Here is a 22,846-nt window from a genome sequence, read left to right as displayed (position 1 = left end):
CTAGTAACGCACAGGAAGCAGAGAGCTATGAAGATAGCATGAGGTCATCCTGAAACCAGGCATGGCAATGCAGAATTTTGTTACGTGGCTTTAAGGCTTTGAGGGGCTAGATGGTACTGAATGGAATTTGTTTCCTGGAAACACTATTTGTTGCAGGAAAGCTGACTGCTTCCCTCTGCCAAGAGAGGAGGAATAGTGTGCTTACCAGTGATTGTTTTGCTTGCGGGAGAGGTACACCTGCTTCAAGGATGTGAATTGATACACAAGTGTGGAGCTCCAAGACTACTACTTACTTCCAAGTAGGATGGATTCTTCTTTTCTCTGCTGAAGATCTTTGTTTTCAACAGCAGAAAATAAAGGCTCTGAACTTAAATCTTGTGCAGCTCAGCCGCACCCGGAGCCCTCAGTAATGTCCCCCCTCAAAGCCACACCCCTACAGGCAAGATCAAGTATGCAGGAGGAAGATCAGGTGGTTCCTACTTCAGATGCTGGCTTTCAACTTGATGTATGTTACTCCTCAAATGGTAGCTGCGGTAGCTGTACTCGTGATTTCAGGCTGAAGCAGTGGCTTGCTTTTTGGGGTCAGGTAGCCAAGCTGCTGTTTCCCCCCCTTGCTCTTCTTAAAGCAGGTACCTGGGCTTTCATTTCTTGCTCTGCCAGAGTTAAAACCTACGTCCCCCTTCCCGAGGTGGATGGTGTCAGTGTTAAATTGCAGGATTGTATTTAATCTCCCTTACATCCAGACTGGAAGTTTTCCCAAGAGTAAGAAAATGCTGCTTAAAGCACCTTATAGGCTGGAGCAGAAAATGGCATTTAACCAGGGCTGCTTTTATCCTGGATGCTTCAGACAATGCTGCTGCTGTCTGGAGATGCTTTTCCTGCAGCAACTCAACGTAGGAAGCCTACCAGCTCTGGCTGTGAGCACTTACAAAGCAGGTACTTAAACATTAAGGCAACACTGACAGCAGCTGAGTTCCCATGCAGTGAGGTTTAAATAGAACTCCTTTCCTACCTACCCAGAGTAAGTGACGACTGGAGCCTCTGACAAGTGACCGCTTCATAAAACTCACTCTGCTTTATTAGAAAAGTTACAGTAGAAATGTAAAAAAACAAAGTTACTACAAAAAAAAAAATCTATGTACAAGTTCTGTGGGACTGCAGAGCATCTTCCTCCAAGGCTGCTAGGGCTGAGCAAGCCCTGCAGCAGAGGTTTCCAAACTGTAAACAAGTTTTTAGTGTTACGAGGCGAGGGTGGGAGGTACCTCCCACTTCCCAGTGTTTAAGCTGCTGAGGGTGCCGGAGGAAAGGTGTCCAGTCAGCACTGTCTAGACCGGCAGCAACGTGGGGAACGTAGGCTGATGCTTATCTCCCTTATGATGAGAAGTCATGTCTTTTTCTTCCTCAGGCCTCTGGTACATAACAGGTTTGTAGCCAGGCTGGCTTGTGGGCAGAAAGGCTCTTAAGCTCGCGTCAGCAATATCTGCTCCTCCCTGCCCTGTGCCAGGTTAAGCGTTAAGCCTGTGTCTAGAGTGGATTTTTCCTCACGTCTATCATTGCTGGGTGGTAAGGCACTGGGGTCACGTTCAGGCTGGCTCTGCGCAGCTCCCGGCGGGGCTTGGAGGCAGGAGCGAGGCTCCGTGGCGGGTGCACCTCGTGGGGCTGCCCCGCTCTCGGCAAGTGCTCGGCCTCCCTGTGCCGAAGGTCCCCGGGGCTGTCGTTGGGCAGGGAGGAACGCCTCCACGTCGATGGCAAAGGGGCGTGCACCAGGTCCCTGCTCTCATCCCTGACCCGATGGCTTTCTTCAGTGACGGCCAGAGGTACAGGCTGTTCCCCAAGGCTGGATTCCTCGCAGGTCCCGAGCGCAGGGGGAGCCCTGTCCCCAGCCCCGTGAATGCTTCTCTCCGTCCCTGCTGGGAAAGGTTGGGGGTACAGCGAGATGAGTATCAGGATCTCTACTTCTCCCATCAAAATCAGTGCCTGTAGAGCACTTGCTCGAGGCCAACAATGACCTGCACCCGCACTGCTCCCGGCTCTGCTCCAAGCTCTTGCTGCCAGGCAAAGGAATTTAAACTCCCTTCCTTTTAACTTGGTAGGAACAGCAAAGCCCCCCGCCTGGGCTTCCTCTCACCTTTGGTCTGTCCAGGATGGAGGTTCATGTTACTCAGCCTCTGGTTCAGCTCCTGGTTTGCCCACATATAACGGCTCAGCTCCTTTTCTAGCACCTGAATCCTCGCCTCGTACTGCAGCTTGCTGCTGGCCAGCCCCTCATCCATGTGCTCTACAAGGAAAAACAAGGCCATTTCAAGCTGCAAGCCCTGTGAAAGCCGAAAGCCGTGCCACTGCTGCCCGTTTCAGGAGCTGGGTGGTTACCACGGCTCTGCTGGAGCAGTAGCTGCATGTTCTGCTCGTGCTCCTTCTGCTGCAGGGTGAGCTGGCGGTCCATCTCCAGGCGCTGGCGCTCCACGGCCACCTCCAGCCAGTACACCAGCTGCTGCTGCTCCTCCAGCTGCATCTCCAGCTCCGAGAAGGCAATGTGCTGCCTGTGCTGATCCTCTCGCAGCGTCACCACCTGGCCAGGACCCAAGAGCAAGAAACATCTCAGCTCCTTCAGAGCCTGGAAGCTTTCCTGCACCACCGAGCCTAATCAAGTTAGTTTTTTGGTACAGCGTATGAAGGTTAGTAGTTCTGGGATGTCACAGCTGCCTCGCAGAGGGAAGAGCAACATGTGGCTGCACTGACGTGGCAAAGCCACCGCAGGGATCCATGCATCCTATGACTAGTTAAGCCTCTCTCCTAGGTGTTGGGATAGGTGGGGGATCATGGTGCTGTGGCTTTGTGGCCTGACTTTACAGGTCAAAAGTACAGTAGGAGGCAAGCAGAAGGCCTGAGGCTGAGGAAAACAAGAGTTTGGTCAGATACTACAGTTCCCACCAATGCAGAGGGTAGTTGTCTCCCACCTTGTCAAAGTACTTGCAGAGCAGAGCTCGGGTCTCAGAGGAGGAGAGGTAGCTGAGCTTGGCCATGAGGTTCATCTCACACTGGGACAGCAGGCTGGCCGAGGCCCGCAGGACTCGTTGCCTGCATGTGATGGACTCGTTCTTGTACTCGATGGCTGCGTCCAGAGCCTCAATTGCCTCGTCCAGCTGGAACAAGATCCGTTCTTCCTGCCAGGGCAGAGCTGCAGTTAGTAGGGAGCACAAGGGTTCGCTCCATCTCACCCTGCCCTAACCTCCCTTGTCATCTCAATAGCGCTGGCAAGAAGTTGGGATACGCACAGTTTGGGGACATGGGGAAGCATCTGCTAATGACCCCACGCTGCCTCACGCTCTTGCAAGCACAGCAGCCCAGCCCAAGAAGAGGTACCTCTGGGGACAGCAGGGTGCCCTGACGCAGCTTGTTGTCGAGCTCCAACCTCTGTTTGAGCAGCTGGTCCTTCTCCTGGCGCAGGTTGTTGATCTCCTGGCGGATCTGCTGCTGGTCGTGGGCACTGCCGTGACGCAGCTGCCCGTTCTTCTCAGTCAGCTCCTTTTCCAGGTGCTCCAGACGGCTGGACACACGCACTATGTCATCTGTCAGGGCCTGCAGCAGAAGATGCTCAAGGGGATCTGCTCTAAAGGCAAGTCAAACCCCCAGCCCCTTTCTACTCCCTCCATAGGTCAAGTGACCCCACGTGCACTCCTAAGCCAGGGGCTATCAAACCAACTAGCTCAGAGGCAGAGCACAAGCAGGGTCTCCTGTAGAGGCAGATTTGCTACCCACTTCCCAACACCACCTCATCCTGATCTGCAGCCCTCTGCCAGACCCAGGATGGCGCCTAGGTCTTCCAGCTTCCCACCTCTGCTGGAAATCAAGCAAGGGGCTGAGGTGTCACACTCTTGTCCTACCTGGCTGGAGCGCAGTCTTTTGCTCTCCAGGCCATTCTTCTCCTGCAGCAGGGCTTCCTTTTTGGCCACAATAGCTTCCCGCTTCCGCAGCTCATCTTCCAGCTCATCCAGGGCCCGGCGCTGCTCGAGAACTTTATCCATCTCCATATCCAGCCACTTCTTCTGTTCCTCAATTTTCTGATGGAAGGAGAGGCAAAGGGCATGTGCATGCATGCAGACAGCAGCAGCAATGCCCAGGACTGCTAAACTAGAGAGCAACGGGGTTGAGATCAGAGAGAGAATCTTGAGTCCATCTCTGCTGACCCCTATAGCCCAGACTTCACTGGTTGTATCCTTCCAGCTGCTCTGAGAGGCAGAGCTGAGCTAAATCCACAGCTGCCAAGGAGTCCTTGGAGGCCGCATCTCCCACCACCCTTCTGCTAACAGACATGATTTCACAGCTTCTTTACCAATGCTAGGATTTAGAAGAGAATCCTGGTCCTGGGGGTAAGACAAGATCTAAGTCCTCTGCTACTAGATACAAGTGACATTATGGACTGTCCTCCTCAGGGGCAGGATGGGCCTATGTCCCATCTCAGGCTGAAGCCCCTGCTTCCAGGCCTCCCCCGTCACCCAGGAGTCTGCCACGGCAGTCCCCTTTGAACAGGAAGGAGATGGCAGGCTCGCTCTGCCTGTACCTGCTGCTGCTCAAGGCTGATCACGGAGCCGTTGCTGCCGCTGCGCCGCTTCCTCTGGAAAGCTGCTATTTCCTCTGTTTTGATGCGCAGGATTTTCTGGTGCTGCTCGTGCTTCAGTTCCAGTTCCTGTATGGGAAGGAGCAGCTCTGAGCCTCAAGAGGCTGCTTGCCCTACAGCCAGGGGCTGAGGGACAGGTTATGTTCTCTGCTAGCTCTCTGGATACTCTTAAATAATCCTCTCTCCATCCCCGTGCTCTCCAAGACAATCGCAGACCCCACCAGGCCTACCCTTGCCTGCCCGGCAGCTTGCAGAGCCCACCCATCGTCATCCTCACAAACACCGCAGTAGCACAGCTGCTCCTGCCCATTCCTACCTTGACTTGGTGCTGCCGCTTATTCACCTCCGTCTCCAGCCGCCGTTTCTGCTCGCTCTCCTCCCGCAGCCGGCGCTGCAGCTGGCCCTGCTGCCGCCGCATCAGCTGAATGTTCCTCTCCAGCTCCTGCACTCGCTTCTCGCTCTGGGCCGAGAGCGACACCAGCCTCTCCGTTGCCTGCTTCTTCTTGCACAGAACCTGCCGGAGGGCGAAAGCTGCCCTTGGGCTCGGTGTCTCCCCCGTGCCCTTTGCAGAGATGCCCCTAACTTTTCCCCTGCCCACCTCCCTGGGTGGGCAGAGCCCTTCCCACTCACCCGTGCCTTGCTCTGTGCGGCTGCCACGCGTGTGCGGTACTCCTGCAGCTTGCGCTTCTCCCCGGGGTCCCATGGCTCTTTGCCCTCCAGCTCCTGGAGCTGTTTTTGGCTGTCGCTCAGCTCTGCCCGCACCTGCTCTGCCTCCTGCTCCAGCTCGCTGATCTTCTGGCAGTACTGCCTGTTCAGAGCCTGGGCGTCCTTGCCTGCAACACACCCCCCTCCGCCGTGACCTCCAGGCCCCCTTCCCTCGCAGCCAGGATCCTGCCAAGGGATGGACCTTTCCTCTCTCTTCCTCAAATATTTTTAATTACAGAGGCTGAATGCTCCCTTGCCCTCAGCTACTCCGGGGATGGGATTTGGGGAGAAACCAATGGGAAGGGTCTCACTCAGCTGGAGGGATGGAGAAACAGTGCTCTGCTGCCTACAGGGGAAGGGACTGGGCACAGACAACGCAGGGAGGGAAGGTGAGGATGGGAGTAGAGACCAAGCATCCCAACTAGGAGGAGATTTCATAGGGAATGGATGCATGTTCCCACCAGCAGCTCTGCACCTGTCTTAATGAGCTCCGTGATCAGCTCCTCCTTCATGCGGATGTTGATTGCCAGCTCTCGGATCTTCTGCTGTGCTTGCACCAGCCTCCACTCGGAGTCCTTCCCTGGCAGGCACTCCCAGGGACCGAGCAGCAGCTCCCGCCTCCTGCAGACCTCTGCAACACAGATTCCCGGGTAAGGAAGGTCCTGTCTTAGCAGCTGGGTGACAGAAGGACAATCCAACCTCAGATGCGTAGCCAAGAACTGGCACAGCATTGCCCAGAGTCACCCGCAGCTTCCAACAAAACACGCAGCTCTGGCCAGACCCCAGCAGTTCAAGTTTCTCCATAACAAAAGCAGCTAGACTGTCATCTGCTCCGTTTTTGTCCTCTGGGCTCATCTAGGTGGGACACGTTGCAACAGTGCCCGTGAAGCACCACCAGCCCTAGGAAGACTGTCCAACAACCTACGGTCACCACTTGCCTTTTGACAGCTCCGGCTGCTCCTCCTGAATTGAGGGGGCATTGCCTCCACTGGGCTCCTCGCTCAACTTGCAAATCTCTTTCTTGCTCCAACTTTGGATCCCGTTTCTAGAAGGAGCAGCAAATTAATCAGTTGGGTCTGGGCACTGCCAGAGCTGTTCCCGGTAAGGACCCTCATGATCCCCAGGCTTCAGAAGGAGATAGAAACAGTAGCCGTGGTCAGGAAAGATGGTAGTTGGCTCCCCAGCGAGCAGGCAGCTGTCTCAGCAGAATCGCTGACCCCAGAGGCAGCGTTTGCTTCTACATCCTACGTGAGAGCTGAGATGCAGAGGTGGGACAGCCAGGTCATGCAACTGTCAGGGCACTGCACAGTGCTGGGACAGCCCCAACTCACCGGCGCTGGGACAGGGACCGTTTCTGTTCCCACTCCTCCTCCTCCTCCTCTCCTGAGGACAGCTCTGCTGGCTTCTCTGAGTCCCGGCTGAGCTCCCTCCTCAGCACCACGGCTTTGATCTCTGGATTGCCGGTCGGGCACTGCGCGTGGTTCAGGTGCCAGCCTGCCAGGTCCTCCTCCTGGAAGGAGGGGTTGCTGTCGAGCTGCTGGGGCAGAGAATCAAAAAGAGAGGAAATGTGTTGCATGAGAGCTGGTGTTAGAACAAGCAGCTCTCAGCTGGGCATCACTGCTAGACACAAAGAAAAGCAACAAAATGGAGTCGAGCAAGTTTTCAGGAGAACTGGTGTGTTGCTAGACCCAGCTGCCTGCCCTCCTGCCTTCTGCTGCTCAGAAGCTGAGCAAATCTGGGACCCGCCCATTACATCGAAGTATAAGCCTCAGTTTTGAAGCTGGGCTGGTTTTGCCGGAGTTGTGAATCTCTTTGGATGTGAACACTAAGCGCAGTCCTCTGGACTACACCTCTGACAAGGTTCACATTCAACGGTGGGGAAAAAGCGGTTCCTGCGGTGGAGGGCACCCCAGTGAAAAGGCAGCAGCTCCTCAATGGCACGGACTTGCACCCTCACCTTCCTGCAAAGGGCTCTTCCACTCTGCTCGGCAGGAAGGAGCCCTGAGGGAACCCGGCTGAGCCCATGGGACGGGGCTGCATCCAGCGGGGCCGTGTGAGGTCTCTGGCCAGCGGTCACCAGGCGAAGGTTTTCCAGAAGTCCTGGCACACACAGGTTTGGCATTGCCATCTCCAAGCGCACGTGCAGCTCTGAGATCTTACCCTGCTGCTCCTGCAGCTTGTCGCTCTAGGAGGCAACGAGAAAAATGCGGTTTTGTACACGTGGGTCCCGGACCTGCTGCAGAGAAACCTGAAAGCTGGGCTGCGCTCTCCTGGAGAAGAAGGAAGGGGAGGAGTGGGGCAGGTCTCTACAAAGAGAGCAGAGCCCAGAAATACCTGCAGCTTATACTGCTCCATGGCATCCTCCAGGGCAGCCAGGAAATCACGGTTCTCCTCCTCCAGGCGCTCCACTTGCCTCTGCAGTTTGGCCACCTGCTCGTCTTTGATGGACTCACACCCCTTCTCGTTGTTCACCTGCCCCCCGAAATACAAGAGAGCCAGCATCAGCATCCACCTCTGTCCTTCCCTTCCCATGCTGGGCACAGCAGCTCTGCAGACCCAGATTCTTCCTGTGAAATAAATCTCTCGGCCGCAGCTGAATCCAACGTCTCCCTGCCTGCTCCGAGGACCACATCGTTCTGCCTCCCTACAGCCTCTTGGCTGGGTTGCTTCTCCTCTCCCTCTCCTGACCCTTCCACCGTGCCGTGCTGAGGCTGCTGCATTCAGTGGCCATCAGATGAGCCCCACCTCGGAGCTAAACCACCCCAACCATTACCTGGGCTTTTGCCAGCTTTGAGCCTTGTGCCTCGGGGCTCTGGTCTTCCGCGGAGGTGCTCTCGATGCCGCTATCCAGCCCGGCCGAGGTCAGCTCGCTCCTTTCGCTCTCCACCGTGCACAGCCACTCCTTAACCCGCAGGATCTGCTCCACCGTCAGGTTACTGTCCTCCTGCAGCTCCATCAGCAGCCGGTACGCGGCGTCGGTGCAGGTCCGGTAATGCGCGCACTCCGCCAGCAGCCGAGCCGTGGGGTCTGGCGCGCATCGTTTGGCGGTGGCCGAGCGGTTGATGATACGGGTCTCGGAGCGGTGCCGCTGTTCCAGTGCCTTCTGCAGGTTCTTTATCTGCAGGTGAAGCTCTTCGACGTGTTCCGTCTCCTTGCGGCAGTTCACGATGGCCTTGTTCTGGATGTTTTGCGCCCGGCTGGCATAGTTCAGTGTATTGAGGCTCTCATCGAAGTCAGAGGAGGATGGGCTGACACAGGCTATCATCACGGTCTGGGCATTCCCCCCCAGAGAGTCTTTCAGGATCCTAGGGAAGAGCACAGCAATTAAAATAGCTGAAATTCAAAATAATGCAGGATCCAGGAGGTTTCCAACCCTTTTCAGAGGTTAAGCCTAAGGAAAATGATATTCTCGCTCTGTGGCCAGTTCGGCACTAGTGAAGTGAGCAGACTCATTAAGCAAAGTAGTAACAGTTCGCACCATGGCAAGTTTCCATCTGAATAATTCCCAACGCTGGGAGCTCCCCGACTCCGCGATCACTACTAGACGCATGCTGCACAGGAACCTGGTGGAGACTGCAAAGGCCACCTGCTTGAGCTAAAAAGTAACTGCAGACCATCAAACAAGTCTACTGGAAGCGTCTTTTATTCGCTGCCAGGCAGGAAGGGGCAGGATAATCCATGCTTGACACCCCATCTCAGCTTTGGCAGCATGACTTAAGCAAGGCTTGTCTTTGGCAGCACTGCGGTGAGCTAGGCTGTCATTTCTATCCTGGCCTCATTTCTCTTCAAGCTTCCCTATGTGAAACCCCCCCCCCAGAGGGTAGACCTGTTAAACTGCCATGAGGCACAGTGGGTCAACTGGCCCTGTCCCATCAAGCAGTCAAAGAGCCCCAGCATAAGAGCAGAAGGGACAACTGGCCCTGCAAGCTCCTCCTGGCTAGCCTGGGGACTCTGCCACCCAACCTGGCAGGCTGGGCATGGGAAAGACAGGGAGAAGCATTGCCTCCCTCCTGCTGGGACAAGAGCCTGCGAGACATGCGGAGCATGGGGGTCCTGGTCCCAACCGTACCTGGTGATTTTGGAGTCCCTGTAGGGGATGTGGCTGCTCTTCCTGCGAGGGTCTCCCAAGGCACTGATGACGTTGCCCAAGGCCAGGAGGCCACTGTTGATCTGGATACTCTCCTTCAGCCTCTCCCCTGTGTTTCCCGTCTTCACAATTCGCTCTGAGCCCGCCAGGTCCACAAAGTGAAACTTGGAAACGAGGACCTGGCCCGAGGCAGGGACAGAGGGGTGGTAGTGGTGCAGGGGGAGGCGGCCGGCCCCGCGCCGCTGTTCCATGGTCACTGTGAAGATGGTGTGCGAGCGGCTCGACTGCCTGTTGACGTGGGTAGCTCCCGTGTGCTTGGCTGTGTTCCCCATCTCCAGCAGGCTCAGCACCTCGTCCAGCCCTTCCACTTCTGACTCCTTCACGCCGCAGAGCACTGCAATGGCAAACGGAGCTGTGGCTGGGAGGGACGGGCTGCCCGAGGACGCAGATCCTCTGCACGTCCTGGTGCCATCACCCTGCCCATACAGACCGGCTTTTCGACACCGAGAAGGACTAAGCACAGCATCTGCTGCAGAAGAGGGATGGAGGGAGAAGACTCGGCTCTGCCCTCAGGGACAGATAACCCAACACTGGCCTCGGGCATGGGCAGAAAAGGGAGCCTGTGGGCAGCCACACATACCAATGTTCCCCTTGTCATCCTCCCGGATCTGGATGTCTTTGCTGGCTGTATCCACCTGCAGCAAGTCCCGAAACTCCTCCTTGTACACCTCCAGGTAGGACACTCGGACCGTGTAGTCGATCAGGTCGTTCTCATCGATAAGCCTGAAGGTCTCGGCCATGGCTCGTGGGATGATGCCCTGCTCATCTTCATTGATGGAAGCTGGCGGAGAGATGCACATGGTCACTGGGAGCAGCGAATGCCCGGGGAGCCCGTGCTGGCTGGGGACAGAGCTGCGGGCAGGAGCCTGCCTGCAGCACACGCGTCAACTGGAAAAGAGCAGCCTCACAACCCTCCCGCAGCTCAGCCCTCGCAGCCTGGATTAAACATCCCTCTGAGAGTTTTTAAGCCACAGGACCTTGGGGCAAACCCTATCCCACTGCTCCCTTGCACAGCGTGGTGGCTTCTAGCAACGCTGCTTGTTTCCAGTCCTTCTTCAAGAGAAAAAAAAAGGGGCATTAGCCTTTCAGCAGGTAGCAGATGCTGTGCCTGCAGCTACAGCGTGCTGTCCTTTGAAGCCAGCACAAGTCCACAAACTTTCCCAGCTCCCAAGAAGTTTTTTATGTACTTGCAGCTTGCTTGTAGCTGGCCACAGCACTCTGCCATCTGGATTTTAAATGGTTTTGCTTTTGTCTCCGACAGCCGTGTAAAAGGGCAATGCCCAAATTTGGTGCAATGATAGCCTGAACTGGGAAACTGAAAACAGAGGTAGGTTGACAGTATGGAAACAATTTAGTGGTTACAAATTATGCAATTAACTACAGTACATCCTCTGTAAGATATCAATAATACCATTAAACCAGCACTTACAGGAGGGAAAGGTTTCCTCTTTCTTCCTCTTCTTCACATAAACAAACTAACAGGATTACCCCCCGCAACCCCCCTTCTCCTTAGGGCTTATGTCAGGCCAAAGCTGACAGATTCAAGCCAGCCGAAGGCAGCGGTGCCCGAGGAAGATCACCACCGCCTCCAGACCAGACACGGTCCTCTCGCTTGTCCTGCAGCGGTAGAGGAGAAAACCTGCGTGCTGTCATCTCCAAGAAGGTGTTGTCCGTGGCGGGGGCGGTTAGAGCAGCGCGGGTGGTGGGGAGGAAAGGCGGATGGGGCTGGGCAGGGGTTGGGCCGGGGGGGGGGGGGCTGGCAGAGTCAAGAGGGGAGGGCAGGGTGGAAGGATGGGGTTGGGATGGTGATGCTGGAAGCGATGGAGACGGTGATGTCGGCGGGTTTGGGTGGAGAGAGCGAAGCCGACGAGACGGGCGGGGATGGCAGGGACGGCTGGGACGGTGGCGGCGGTGGCTCGGCTCGGGAAGGAGGGAGGGAGGTGGCGACGCGGCACCGGCGGGGTTGGGGAGAGCGGCGGGTGCTGGCGGGACAGCAATGCTGGCGGGCGCGGCGCCGCCGGCCGCGCCGGGACTCACCGACGCTGGCCTCCCCGATGGTGTAGGTCTTGCCGGAGCCGGTCTGCCCGTAGGCGAAGACGGTGGCGTTGAAGCCGCGGAAGAAGGCCCGCAGCAGCGGCTGGACGCAGGCCCGGTAGACGGCCGCCTGCCCCGCCGCCTCGGGCAGCACGGCGGCGAAGCGGAAGCGGCGGCGGCGGCCCAGCGCCACCTCGCCGGTGGCGGCGTCGCCCCGCAGGCAGGGCCGGTGCCCCCGCAGCGCCTCCCGGGGCAGCAGCGGCCGCACCCGCACCGCCACCCGCACCGCCGCCCCCTCCGCCGCCATGGCGGGGCCGCCCCGGGGAGCGGGATGGGCCCGGCCCGGCCCGGCCCGGCGCGCCGCGATGGCGTCAGGCGGCTCCGCCCGGCGCCGCGGAGGGGGAGCGGCCAGCGCCGCCCCGCCAGCCCCGGGGCTCGGGGTCGACCCTCTCCCCCGAGGGTCGGCGGGCTCGGTCGCCCGGTCCTCGCCGCCCCTTGGGCAGAAGGGCAACGGCCCGGGAGGGAGCGGCCGGAGTGGGCGGTGGGGCTGGGGTGGCGTGGGGAGGGGGCGGGGGACACGGGTGGGCTGCGGAGGCGGTGCGGCAGGTGGGGGGCAAGGGGTGGGGTGCTCCCGAGACGCTCCATCATCACTCGTGGGGTGCTCCGTCATTCACAGGACGCTCCGTCCCTCGTGAGATGCTCCACCGCTTGTGAGGCAAGGCTTCATCACTCGTGACGCGCTCCATCGCTCGTGGGACAACGCTCCGCCACTTGTGAGGTGCTGCACCGCTTGTGAGACAACACTGCATCGCTCGCGGGTTGCTCCGTCACTCGCGAGATGCTCCACCGCTCGTGAGACGCTCCACCGCTCCTCGGCGGCAGCTCCACGATTGCCGTGGGGAAGGGACAAGGGGCTACGTGGCCCTGCCAAGGGACAACGTCCTCGAGGTGCAGGCGTGGGCAGCCTCCTGGGATGCAGTTTGCGGAGCAGCTGGTGCAGCCAGCTGGTGCTTCCCAACCGCCTGCCGCGCCGGGAGATGGCAGGGCCGGCTCCAGGCACTGACGCATGTTCGGGACAATCTGAACGATAGCAAAGTTCTTCATCTGGCCGCCTGCAGCTCCCGCTGCACCGCCCCTGCGGCTGCGGGGAGGGGTATGGCCCTCGCGGGTCCCCTGGGTGCCATGGGAAGCGCTGGCTCCTCGGCTGTGTGGAGAGGAGTCGCAGACGCCACTGGGACCGCCGGCGAGGCACGGCCGTGCTCGGCATGGGGCTCCGGCTCCCGCTGCGCCGGAGTGCCAGCTTCACCCCTGACCACCCTGCCCTCGTGGAGGTGCCTGGCCCCACCGCCCTGAAGATGGAAGCGAACGTCCTCGTTATGGGAGCGGACAACGTGGGGAAATCAGGTAAGAACTGGCCGTGAGCTGGGAGCAGGGGGTTCCCAGGCAGGGAGACCCGTTTCTCCCCCCAAAAAAAAGGCTGAAAACTGCAGCAGCGTTTGGAGAACAAACTGCAGAGACCAACTCTGCGGAGCAAGAGCAAGGCTGAGCTTTCAGGTGTGGTGGTGATTCGAGGTGGGGAAGCTGAGCACAACCTTGCAGGCAGCGGGCGAGCGACGGGGCAAGGTATTTTCCGCTGAGCTGTGGTTTGCTGATGCTCTGGTCCGTGCTGTGCCTCTGCTCTGCTCGCAGACCTGCCGAGGGCTGGAAAACCGGAGGTCGTTCCTGCTAGTGGGAGTTTACAGGGGGATGGTGCCAGACTCTGCTCTGGATTTAAAAAGGGAAAGTCCTTCAGGTTTAGGGTTATTCTGATGATTCTTATTCTCCCCTCTGCAGCTCTGACTGTGCGTTTCCTCACCCGGCGCTTTATCGGGGAGTACGGAGACATGGGTGAGTGCCAGGCCAGGGCCAGGCCGGTTCCCGTTAGGGACTGGGGTCAGGAGGCGAGCCTGCTTCTGCCCGTGGGATTTCATTGCGTCCCATCCTCTTCTGCCTTTCTCCAGAGCCTTCCCCTGTTCCAGGGGGAGCTCGATGGTTGTATTTGTTCAGTGACCCATCTCTTCGCTCCAGAACTGCTTCTCTGGGGTGCAAAAGGTCCTGGGTGGCAGCTGGTGGCACCAGTGTGCCTGGACTGAACGCTGGGGTGGAGGCAGGCTGGGGTGGCCACAGCCCTGGAGACCACCATGCTCCACGTGGTTGTTGCTGTACGAAAAGAGTCCCTGGACCTTGCCTTGTAGAGCACGGTCTCCCAGGGTGGATGTGACAGGCTTGTCCCCAGGAGAAGACCTGGGTTGAGGGAGCTATCTCTTGGGTCTGTGAAGATGGCCATTTTTGTTCTCATTTTTTTGGCAGAGTTCATCTACAGCCACAACCTGACCGTGGACGGCCGAGAGATTCTCTTCCACATCTGGGATGTCCCCAATTCCCAGGTGAGAGGGCTCCTCTCCCATTGCCTGTTTTCACCCCGGGAAGCAAAAAAACCCTCTACTAAAAGTTACACAGGGGGGAACCATAGGCATAGGCATAGGCAAAACTCTTGTGTCAGGTGGTTTGTAGACAACTAAACCCTTCTTGCCTGCAGAGCACAGAGCAGCAGCATTGCTGGCAGGGTAGCAATAGTCACCGTAGCCCATGGTCCTCTGACTGAGGACGTTGGGGGCTGAAGCACTAATGTTATCAGCCTGGATTGAGCACAGGACTGTGCTGGCAAAGTGGAAGTGCCGCTCTGAGGTCCCTCCCCGCTGTTATCACCTACAGCCTGCAGTGCTTGCCAGCTGGGTGATGAGGTGAGGACAGTGATGCCGAAGCCCAAATCGTGTCCCCTTGGTGAGGTCTGCCAGGTCCTGCTCTGCCTTCCTCGGTACTCCTCTTTCTCTCTGCCCTTCTGCTGCTGCTCGCTAGCCGCTCCCGTCCCGAGGGGCTCAGGATCGCCGTGCCCTGTGCTAGCAGGCAGGCATGGAGGGAGGGAGCTGGGTAAAGGAACCTTCCTTTTCTCTTTCCCCAGGAGCAGACAGAGGAGGGCTCCTCGGAGGAGAAGCGAATCCAGTGGGCAGACAGCTTTGTCCTGGTCTACAGCATCTGCGACCGCGCCAGCTTCAACATCCTGCCCCTCAAAATCCGGTTCATCAAGGCGGCCAAGGAGGGGCAGAGCCAGGAGAAGGTGCCCATCGTTATTGTGGGCAACAAACGTGACCTACACCATCAACGGGTAGTGTCCAGCGAGGAGGGTCGGCTCCTGGCCCTCTCTTTAGACTGTGGTTTCTACGAGGTCTCTGCAGCTGAGGCTTATCATGGGGCCCTCATGGTCTTCCATGGACTAGCCAAACGCATCCCTGACACCAAACTGGCACTGAAAAAGGGTACGGGGATCCGTGGCATCGTCAAGACGATGTCGGCTGTGTTTGCCCGTAAGCGAACGGATTCCCTCTGAGAAGGGTGAGCCTGGGTGTTGCTTCTCTCCGCGCTGCCCAGCTGGGCTGAGCCTCCTCCCTGGGTGCCCATGGAGATGGTGTGCACTTCCATAAGTATGGTGGGTTCCTTGCTGCCCTCCTAACCTCAGGGTCTGGGTCTCCTGCCATACATGGCCAGTGCAGCTGAGCACTGGTAGTGCCTTCCTCTGCTCCCTCCTGTAGAGCTCTTGGCTCCATGGTGGGACAGGTGGTGGGGCAAAGTCTCTGCTCTTTGCTGTACTGGATTTTTAGGTGCCTCCTGCTTTCTCCTTCCATCCTCCAATGCTGGAAACCACCAGGTGATCTTGCCGCCGCTCCAGGCAGCATCATCCCCAGCTCCTTCAGTGGGAGCTGCCCGGGCTGTCAGTGAGCAGGGGGGACACGGTAGCCCTTCCTACCGTGGGGTCCTTATTCCTGTTTAACGCTCATCAGGGTCCTCTCTGGTAACCCTGGAGCACCCACGAGCTGGCAATGTGGGGGTTTCTCCAGTGGGGAGCCACTGGCAGTTCCCATGTGCGCTTCACCGTGTCTGAGTGTCCCAGAGCCTGCGGCACCGGTTGATCCCTGAGGACCTCGCTGAGGTCCCCATCCCACCCGCCTTGCTTTTGAACTGTCCTGCTCGTGGTCCTCTCTCCCACACAGCCTTTCAGCGACTGTAGCAGTTTTCCTTGTGCAAGTGCTGTACGGGCTGTGCCTGGGAAAAACCAGGCGCGTGGCTCGTTCCCAGGATGGGGAATCGTACGGTGCTCCTTCGCAAGCCGCTCCTTCCGTAAGGCTGCCTGTCTCCAGGGAGGGAGGGAGGTGGGGAAAGGGGTCGCCGGGCTCATCGCCGAACCCTTCCGCTGCCGGGAGGTTTTTCCCTGCCTCTCCCCAAACCCTTCCCCTGGTGTGCCTGGGAAAGCAGCGTGTTGGAAGAGGGTTTGCGTGTGCAGTACAGCCGGTGATTTCTCTGCTCCGTTCTGGAAATGCAATAAATTGTCTTTGGCAGGAAGCCCCCGGCTCCTCGCGGCTGTGAATTTGTACTCGGGGCATGGGAAGAGACACGTACTGTGCTGGGCACGAGCCCCCACCATCCCTACGGCAGCAACCCGAGGATGAGTTTCCCATACCTGCTCCCTCGGCCCTGGGTGGGATGTCTCGCCCCACTCTGCTCCCTTATTTTGGTGGCTCGCTCTCATAAAGCAGCCAGGCAGATGGGGCTAGCGGCAGTTCGGGAAGGTTTATTATTGCAGCGGATACAACAAGGTGTTGCGGGAAGCCAGGCGGTCCTGTGGGAGAGAGGGGCTCCAGGAGCTCCACCTGTTCTTACCGGTCGTCTTCCTGACCCCACCATCCGTCCCACCACCAGCTGGGGGTGGGTGCCCAGGGCTTTCCGACTCATGAGTCCTGCTGGTTGGTGGGGACCTTCAGCTCGTCCATGGAGGAGCAATCTGTGACCAGGGACGGGCCCTGCGAGGTGGGACAGAGCAAGGAAGGATGGGGAACCAGGCTTGCTATGGTGACGTTCGATGGCTATGCTGTCCTCCTTGCTCTGTCTCAGCGCTGTTCTCAACGTACAGCCCATCTAAGTCCACGCTATCTGCTCAACAGGGACCGGGGTGGCCCAGTGCCAGGCCTGGACGGTCCCTTTTTCTCTTTTCTGGTCTCACCGCTCTTGGCATTTCCTTTGCCTCTCTGGTCCACTCTGGTCCCACCTCCCCCTACCTTCTCCTTCCACCAACAGAGCTTTTGGCTGCCTTTATTCCCCCATCCTGGCCCTGATGTGCTCCAGAAGGAGAAGACAGCCCATGGCATGTCTACCACTTTGAGCTCCTGTCCCGGTACAGGGGTGCGTGCGGGCGGCTGGCAGGGGCCTGGGCAAAGCGTGCTTGGGGGGGGATTAGAGGGGGGCCGGGATGTGCTCGTCCTCCCCACCGGCTCAGTCCTTCTTGAAGGTAGGGCTGTAGACGTTGGCGTAGTAAGCCCGGCTGTACATGGCCTCGGGGCTGAAGCGGTAGGAGCCCTCGCTCACCCGCCTGTTGTAGGGGGCAAAGGCGGATTTCCGCGGGAGGGGGCACTCGGGCTCGAAGGCAGGGCTGCGGTAGAGGTTGTGCCGCAGGAAGAGGGGGTCCTCAAGCCCCAGGAAGGAGAGGGGGTGATGGCCGCGGTACAGCCGCCAGTCGCCCCTCAGTTGGGATTTCTCCTCTGCGGAGGGGGCGGCAGGCTTGGCGTCCTCCTCCTTCTGCTCTGTCTCCGGGCTGGTCTTGCTGCCCCCGGCCGCCTCCTCTTGCTTCACCGACTGCCTGCGGAGCTGAGAGGTGGGGTGAGTGCCCGGTTGGGCCGCACCCGCCTGTCAGCTCTGCTCTCCCTCTGCTACATAGCTCCCCCCCCGCCACCCCCCAAAACCTGGGGGATCTTCAGGACAGGCCAGTGTTTGCCCCCAGAGGGGTCCCCAGCGGAGGGGAGTGGGCAGCTGCAGCCCCCGAGCAGCTGCGGTGGAGAAATGGCCCTGGGGGAGCAGAGGGATGGGGGGAAGGAGAGGGGACACAGTCTCAGCCCAAACTTTCACCTTCCCAGGAATTTGTGGTCACACCCTGGCTTGACCATGAACCACGTGAAGGTGCCGCCACCACCGGCTGACTTGCCAGGTCTATGGGGGGAGACTCGCTGTCACGGCTTGGGGGATGCTCAGAAGGTTGGTGGGACTGAGGTGTCCTAACAGCACCCCATCTCCCCGCTCTGGTACCTCCTGGCACCGCCCGGCACTATGGGGTGCTCATGGGAGGAGGTTGGACAAAATGGGGTTTGCTGGAGAGGGACGGGACCTGGATGGGGACAAACTCACCGGCACGTAGCTGTACAGGGTGCCCAGCAGATGCTTGGGGGCACTGACGAGGGTCCCCCCGAGAGCATCCACCGTCTCCATGGCCTTGGACAGCCTGCGGGGGGTGAAGAGGATCAACCCCTCCGCCGCGTCCCAGGCCACGGCCGGGACCTTCTTCACGCTGGAGATGCCGGAGGCACAGGCGGTTTGCAGGTTGTGAGCCATGCTGCCCACCAGCCCGGGGCTGTCCCCTGCCTGCCGAGAGAAACCAGCTCAGCCAGCGGCCCCAGCCCCGCCAGCCACTCTGGGCAGGACAGGGGTGGCCCTGGGCTCCCCATCCCCTCCGCAGCTCAAAGCCTGAGTGCTTTCGGCTCGCTGCTTTGCAAAAGCCACCGCAGCCCTTTGCAGCAGGGTCACTCCCTGTCCCCCCGCTGGCTCCCCCCACTCCCAGGCCCCAGGGGACCCCCTGCCCCAGGCTGCGCTTCCGCTGCAGGCAGAGGCGAAGGGCAGAGACCCCGACCTGCTGCTTCCCGTCCCTGTGTCCCAGTGGAGCTGCTGCTGGGGACCGTTCCCAGCCCTGCCGGCTCACACCGCCCCTCGCTGCTGGGACCACGGCGGGGGGATTTTTCAGGGGTGTTCAGGGGCTCGGTGGGACGCTCGGTGCTGACACCTCACAGCAGCAAAGGAGTCTTGAATATATAAGCTAGGGCGACCCTGCCCGGCGCAGAGGCTGCCCACAGCCCCCAGCTTTGGGGAGTCAGGGAAGGGGGCTGGCGGGGCTGCCCCGCTGCTGACCCCCCCTTGCCTCCTCCAAGCTGCAGTTCAGGGTTCAGCAGGGATGGGGGCCTCGTCCCTAAGGGTATGAGGAGAACATCCCCCATGCTGGCACGGTCCATGGGCAGTGGGGTGCTTTGGGGCGCTCCTGGCTCACTGCTCCCCTTTTCTCCATACCTCCTTGGTGTGGTGGTTGTCTTTCTTCCCCGCCTTCTCCTGCTTCTGCTCCGGCACCTTGCTCTGCTGCTGGCTTAGCCAGCCGGCCGTGGTGCTCTGCCCATCACTGTGGGCCCGCGGCGCCTCGGGGGCGCTTGGCTTGGCCAAGCTGCCCTGGAAAGGGAGCAGAAAGCCACTGCTCAGGGGGTGCTGGCAGATCCCATCCACCCCATCCTGCTTAGCCCGAGGACTTCACGGGGGGCCCTGGGGTGCACAGGGAGCAGAGGGGTTCATTTATGCACGTAGGAAGAAATCCCAAGGGCAGCTGGGAGCTCTGGGCTTTCGGCACAGGCCCGAGAAGGGGTTCCCACCGCAGCGCCGGGTGGGAGAGGAGAGGCACCTCCTCCTCCCCATCCCCTCCGGGCCTCTGGGGGGGCTTTTTGCTTTAGGGAGGATGTTATGGCAAGGCCATAAATCAACAATACACATTGGGAGCTAACTAAAAATAAGTCATCCCGCTAACACGGTACAAGGTTGTGTGTAAACGTGCCACGGGAACTGCTGGCCCCAGCTTGTCCTGCTGAGCAGGGGAACCAGCAGCGCCCACCACTCCGCTCTTGCATGTGCTCCAAGGAGCCTGAAACATCTCATCCAAAAGCAGAATCAGCCCAAAAGAGGGTATGAGGGAGCAGGAACCTGGCGGGTGGGTTTTGGCACTCACCAGGATGGGGATCCAGGTGGCCAGCTCCTGCCCTTTGGCTTTGGCACGCTGGAGGCTTTGGGTGGTTTGTTGGTAAGCGCGGTGGGAGACGGTGCTAACCAAGGTGCCAATCCGGCCCAGGGTGCTGGGAGTGCTGGGAGCACTGGGAGTGCTGGGCTGCTGCTGGGAGACCTTTACTGCTGACCCACGCGTCTCTTTGGGCTTCTGATCTAAAGGTAGAAGAGCATGGGCAGAAGAACGGTTGGGGGGTTTATGTCCTGGTGGGACAACCCTCGTAGGCAGCCCTGCACCAAAATCCAGGGGCTTCCTCCTGCCACGTGCAGCCAGCCCTCCCCAGACACCCTCAGAGGGGATTTGGGCATCAGGACTACCTGCTTCTTCATCCTCCTCTGGCAGCAGGTACTCCATCAGCTTCTCCAGCCCTCCCAGGGCCGTGTCGACCCCTGCGGCTGCCATCTGGCTCACCGAGTTCCTCCTCGTGTACTTTGCTGTCGTTTCCACCGTGCTCTTGGTGGCCTCGTAGCCCTCTGCCGCCAGCTCCATGATCTTATCCACGGAGTTGCCAATGGTGCTTCTGGCACTTTGGAGTGGGGAGGAGATGGTGCCCTTCAGTTCAGACGCGAGCTGCAGGCGGAGAGATGGAGAACAGCCCTGCTGGTGTGCTTGGGGTGGCATGGGACAGCCAGAGGGACCATGGGGACCCCAGCCATGGCCATGCCAGTAGACAGCCCCAAGAGGGGCATAAAAGCTCTCTCCAGCCTGGGCTGGAGTTAGCTGGCAGGGATGGGACATAGGACGCTGTTGCCCTATATTTGGAGCGCCCCAACCATCCCCTGGGCTGCAGGTGCCCCTGGAGGAGTCCTTGCTTGGAGGTGCTGCCCTGTTCCCCCCTTGAGCAGCCCATCACCATCCAGAAACAAGACCAGAGGTGACGTGCTGTGGGCTCTGCAGAGGGGCCGGGGGGTCCCAGACTGTCCTGCCTGTGACTTACCTTGTCGACGGGGTACTGGAGGGCGGGGATCTTCTCCTCCAGGTGGTCCAAGCCCCGGCAAGCCAGGTCGTTAGCCACAGCGACTGCCTTGGGCGAAAGCATGGGGGTGGGTTAGTAAGAAAAGCTCCCGGGCTGTGCTAGGGGGGTCTCACGTGCTAGTGCCAGCGCTGTCCCACCAAGGGAGGCTCTGGTGCCTCCCCCCCCGCCATGTCCCCCCCAGTGGATGGACTCACACTGAGGCTCCAGCCTGCGCACCACGGGCTCCATGCTCCACATGGCCAAGGCGCTGGCACCCTGCACGCCCCGCTCGTAGACCTCACACACGGAGGCCATGAGCGGGTGGGCCTCCTTGGTGCTGGCATAGGTCCGCTGGAGGCTTTCGCAGGTCGAGCTCACCACCGGCAGCTGCAGGACCCTCTGCAGCACATTCTCCTGCGCATGGCAGACAGGCATTGGTTAGCCAACAGCCATTCCCGAGGAACACCCCATCGCCCGCACACCGGTGGCATTTGGTGTGTTGCAGTGACCACAGAGGACCTCAGCTCACGCTGGAGGAGGAGGGCATTTCTCGAACCCCATTGAGGGCCTCCCAGCTATGTTGCGTATGGCACAACCATGGACAAGCAGGCTGGCTGCTGCCGCTGGAGGAGCAGGGACACCACAGGCAGTGTCGGAGGGGTGATGGTCCCCACCCTCCCCCATCTTCTAAGCCTGACTGTCCAGGCGCTCCCTCTGACTTTCCACCCTGCTCTGCTGCTTCTTCCATCTGACCCAGCCCTTGCTCCTGTCCTTGGACCAGCAAAGTCCATTTTGCCTATGTGGCACCTCTGTCCTGTCTGTCCTGTCACCACTGTGACAAGTAAGGGATATGGACCTCAAAAAGGAGAAGGGGAGAGAAGTGGGTCTGTCCTTGATGGCACAAAGGGCTTTGGTAGGAGCCATTGAAGAAGAGGGCACCAGAGCTCTCCGAGGCAGCAAGGCACTGCGTCCCCACACCCTGCTAGCATGGGCGATGTGGAATGCCAGTATAAACCAGCACAGCCGACACCTGTGTGTGCTGCCAGTGCCAGATGCACGGCTGGAGGTAGGTCCCTCAAAGCTGGCTGTGCAGGATAAACCTGCAGCTCCAACCCTCCGCTCCTGCTCTCGCCTGGCGCCCACTTGGCGAGGTGAGACAACCGAGCGACATGCTGCAGCCCCAAGGGAGGAACGGGGCAAACGTTGGCTCGTCATAGCAGCCATGAGGCAAGTGCTCTTTGGGTTGCACAGGACAGAGCAGAAGAAAAAGCTGCGCTTTCCCCTGATCACCGGTGGTGAGAGGCTGAGTCTGGCTTTCACGTCCCACTTGTGACCACAGCCGGACCATGAATTGGCATGTTTGATAAAAACTATATTGTTTTGTGCTGCATTGTGCTAATTTTGGCTTGACGTGGAGCCAGGCCTCTCACAACTGCCCGCAGTTCAGCAATCCCGGGGGCTCTAGCTGTTCAGAGCAGCGCTGCATCCATAGCAGCACGACTGCTGGAGGTTTGGGGTCCACAGTGGGGACACAGGTGAAGGACAGGCACTGCTGGCAGGTATCACCGAGGGCCTGCATCGCCCAGGGTTAACTTCCTTGACTCTGAACTATTTAATTTCAAGTATGCAAAAGATTTTATCCTTTCCCTTTGATGATGCTCTATATTAGAGGTAAATGCAGGTAAACATCCATATAAAGATAACAGGGGGACACGTGGGACAGCGTCAGATGTGACTCGTACGCAGAGCCGGGACGAGCTACCTGGCACCCTTGGCACACCTCTGCCCTCCTCTCTCTCCCTCTTCCTGCACCCACCTTGGCACTTCCATTCTGCAGAGTCTGATTCTTCTTCGCCGTCATTGCGACGCATCCACCTGTAAAGCAAAGTTGGGAGCCGCAGACCCTGCTGAGAAGGCAGGGCTGGGCTCGGGCTCCCTTCACTCACTCCTGCACCCCCCAAGCACAGCGGGGCCGGGAGCTGGGCTGAGACATGCACCTCCCATGGGTGCAATGGATGCGGCATTGCCTAACACTTGACTTTTTAGCACTTAAGCTGTAAAACCAATGATTCCACACAGCCCTCCCCGGCTAGTGTGTCTTAACACCCAAAGATGCAAAAAATGAGTTGAGAGGCATCTAGTTTGGAGGAGCTACGGTACAAGGCAGGCTAAAGGGCATTGGCAGAGCTGTAAAGCAAACTCAGAGCAACCAGGATACTAGTAGATGTGCACGGGGGCCAGGCTGAGAGATGCAGGCTGAGAGATGCAGGCTGAGAAGGGGTAAGAAGGCAGGACAGGAGCAGAGAGAGGAGCTGTGGGTAGGGATGCAGCGATCTGCCCAGCCGTGGCCAGCATCCCCCTCCCACACATCTGCCCCGCAGCTCTGCGGCTCACGATGCCAGCACCCGTCCCTTCGCAGCCTCAGCTCAATGC

The 22,846-nt window shown here is 59.1% G+C and overlaps 3 protein-coding genes across 3 annotated transcripts; 1 reads left to right on the top strand and 2 right to left on the bottom strand.

The window, feature by feature from the left end:
- Positions 1-1,055: 1,055 nt before the first annotated feature.
- On the bottom strand, positions 1,056-11,826 carry KIF7 (kinesin family member 7). Its single transcript, XM_076347929.1, has 18 exons — positions 11,508-11,826; positions 10,051-10,251; positions 9,393-9,804; positions 8,097-8,628; positions 7,658-7,795; positions 7,281-7,508; positions 6,655-6,860; positions 6,262-6,368; positions 5,799-5,954; positions 5,249-5,451; positions 4,935-5,132; positions 4,562-4,687; positions 3,885-4,061; positions 3,364-3,579; positions 2,958-3,164; positions 2,371-2,569; positions 2,129-2,278; positions 1,056-1,910 (listed from the first exon to the last, which is right to left on the bottom strand). Exons 1-18 carry the CDS (start codon positions 11,809-11,811, stop codon positions 1,525-1,527), a joined length of 4,146 nt encoding a protein of 1,381 aa, XP_076204044.1. The 5' UTR covers positions 11,812-11,826; the 3' UTR covers positions 1,056-1,524.
- Positions 11,827-12,607: 781 nt separating this feature from the next.
- LOC143164887 (ras-related and estrogen-regulated growth inhibitor-like protein) lies at positions 12,608-15,935 on the top strand. Its single transcript, XM_076347930.1, has 4 exons — positions 12,608-12,908; positions 13,338-13,391; positions 13,854-13,930; positions 14,506-15,935. Exons 1-4 carry the CDS (start codon positions 12,770-12,772, stop codon positions 14,929-14,931), a joined length of 696 nt encoding a protein of 231 aa, XP_076204045.1. The 5' UTR covers positions 12,608-12,769; the 3' UTR covers positions 14,932-15,935.
- A 215-nt stretch (positions 15,936-16,150) lies between these two features.
- On the bottom strand, positions 16,151-22,274 carry PLIN1 (perilipin 1). The gene is made up of 8 exons (XM_076348665.1): positions 22,230-22,274; positions 20,629-20,827; positions 20,396-20,478; positions 19,776-20,028; positions 19,405-19,613; positions 18,705-18,857; positions 17,775-18,008; positions 16,151-17,240 (listed from the first exon to the last, which is right to left on the bottom strand). The coding sequence occupies exons 1-8, from the start codon at positions 22,272-22,274 to the stop codon at positions 16,869-16,871; spliced, it is 1,548 nt and encodes a 515-aa protein (XP_076204780.1). The 3' UTR covers positions 16,151-16,868.
- Between the last annotated feature and the right edge of the window lie 572 nt (positions 22,275-22,846).

The sequence above is a fragment of the Aptenodytes patagonicus genome, chromosome 10 (genome assembly GCF_965638725.1).
Source record: "Aptenodytes patagonicus chromosome 10, bAptPat1.pri.cur, whole genome shotgun sequence".
In the NCBI taxonomy this organism is placed as follows: Eukaryota; Metazoa; Chordata; class Aves; order Sphenisciformes; family Spheniscidae; genus Aptenodytes; species Aptenodytes patagonicus.
The sequence above is the reverse complement of the archived record's forward strand: the minus strand, read 5'-3'. Positions and strand labels throughout refer to the sequence as shown.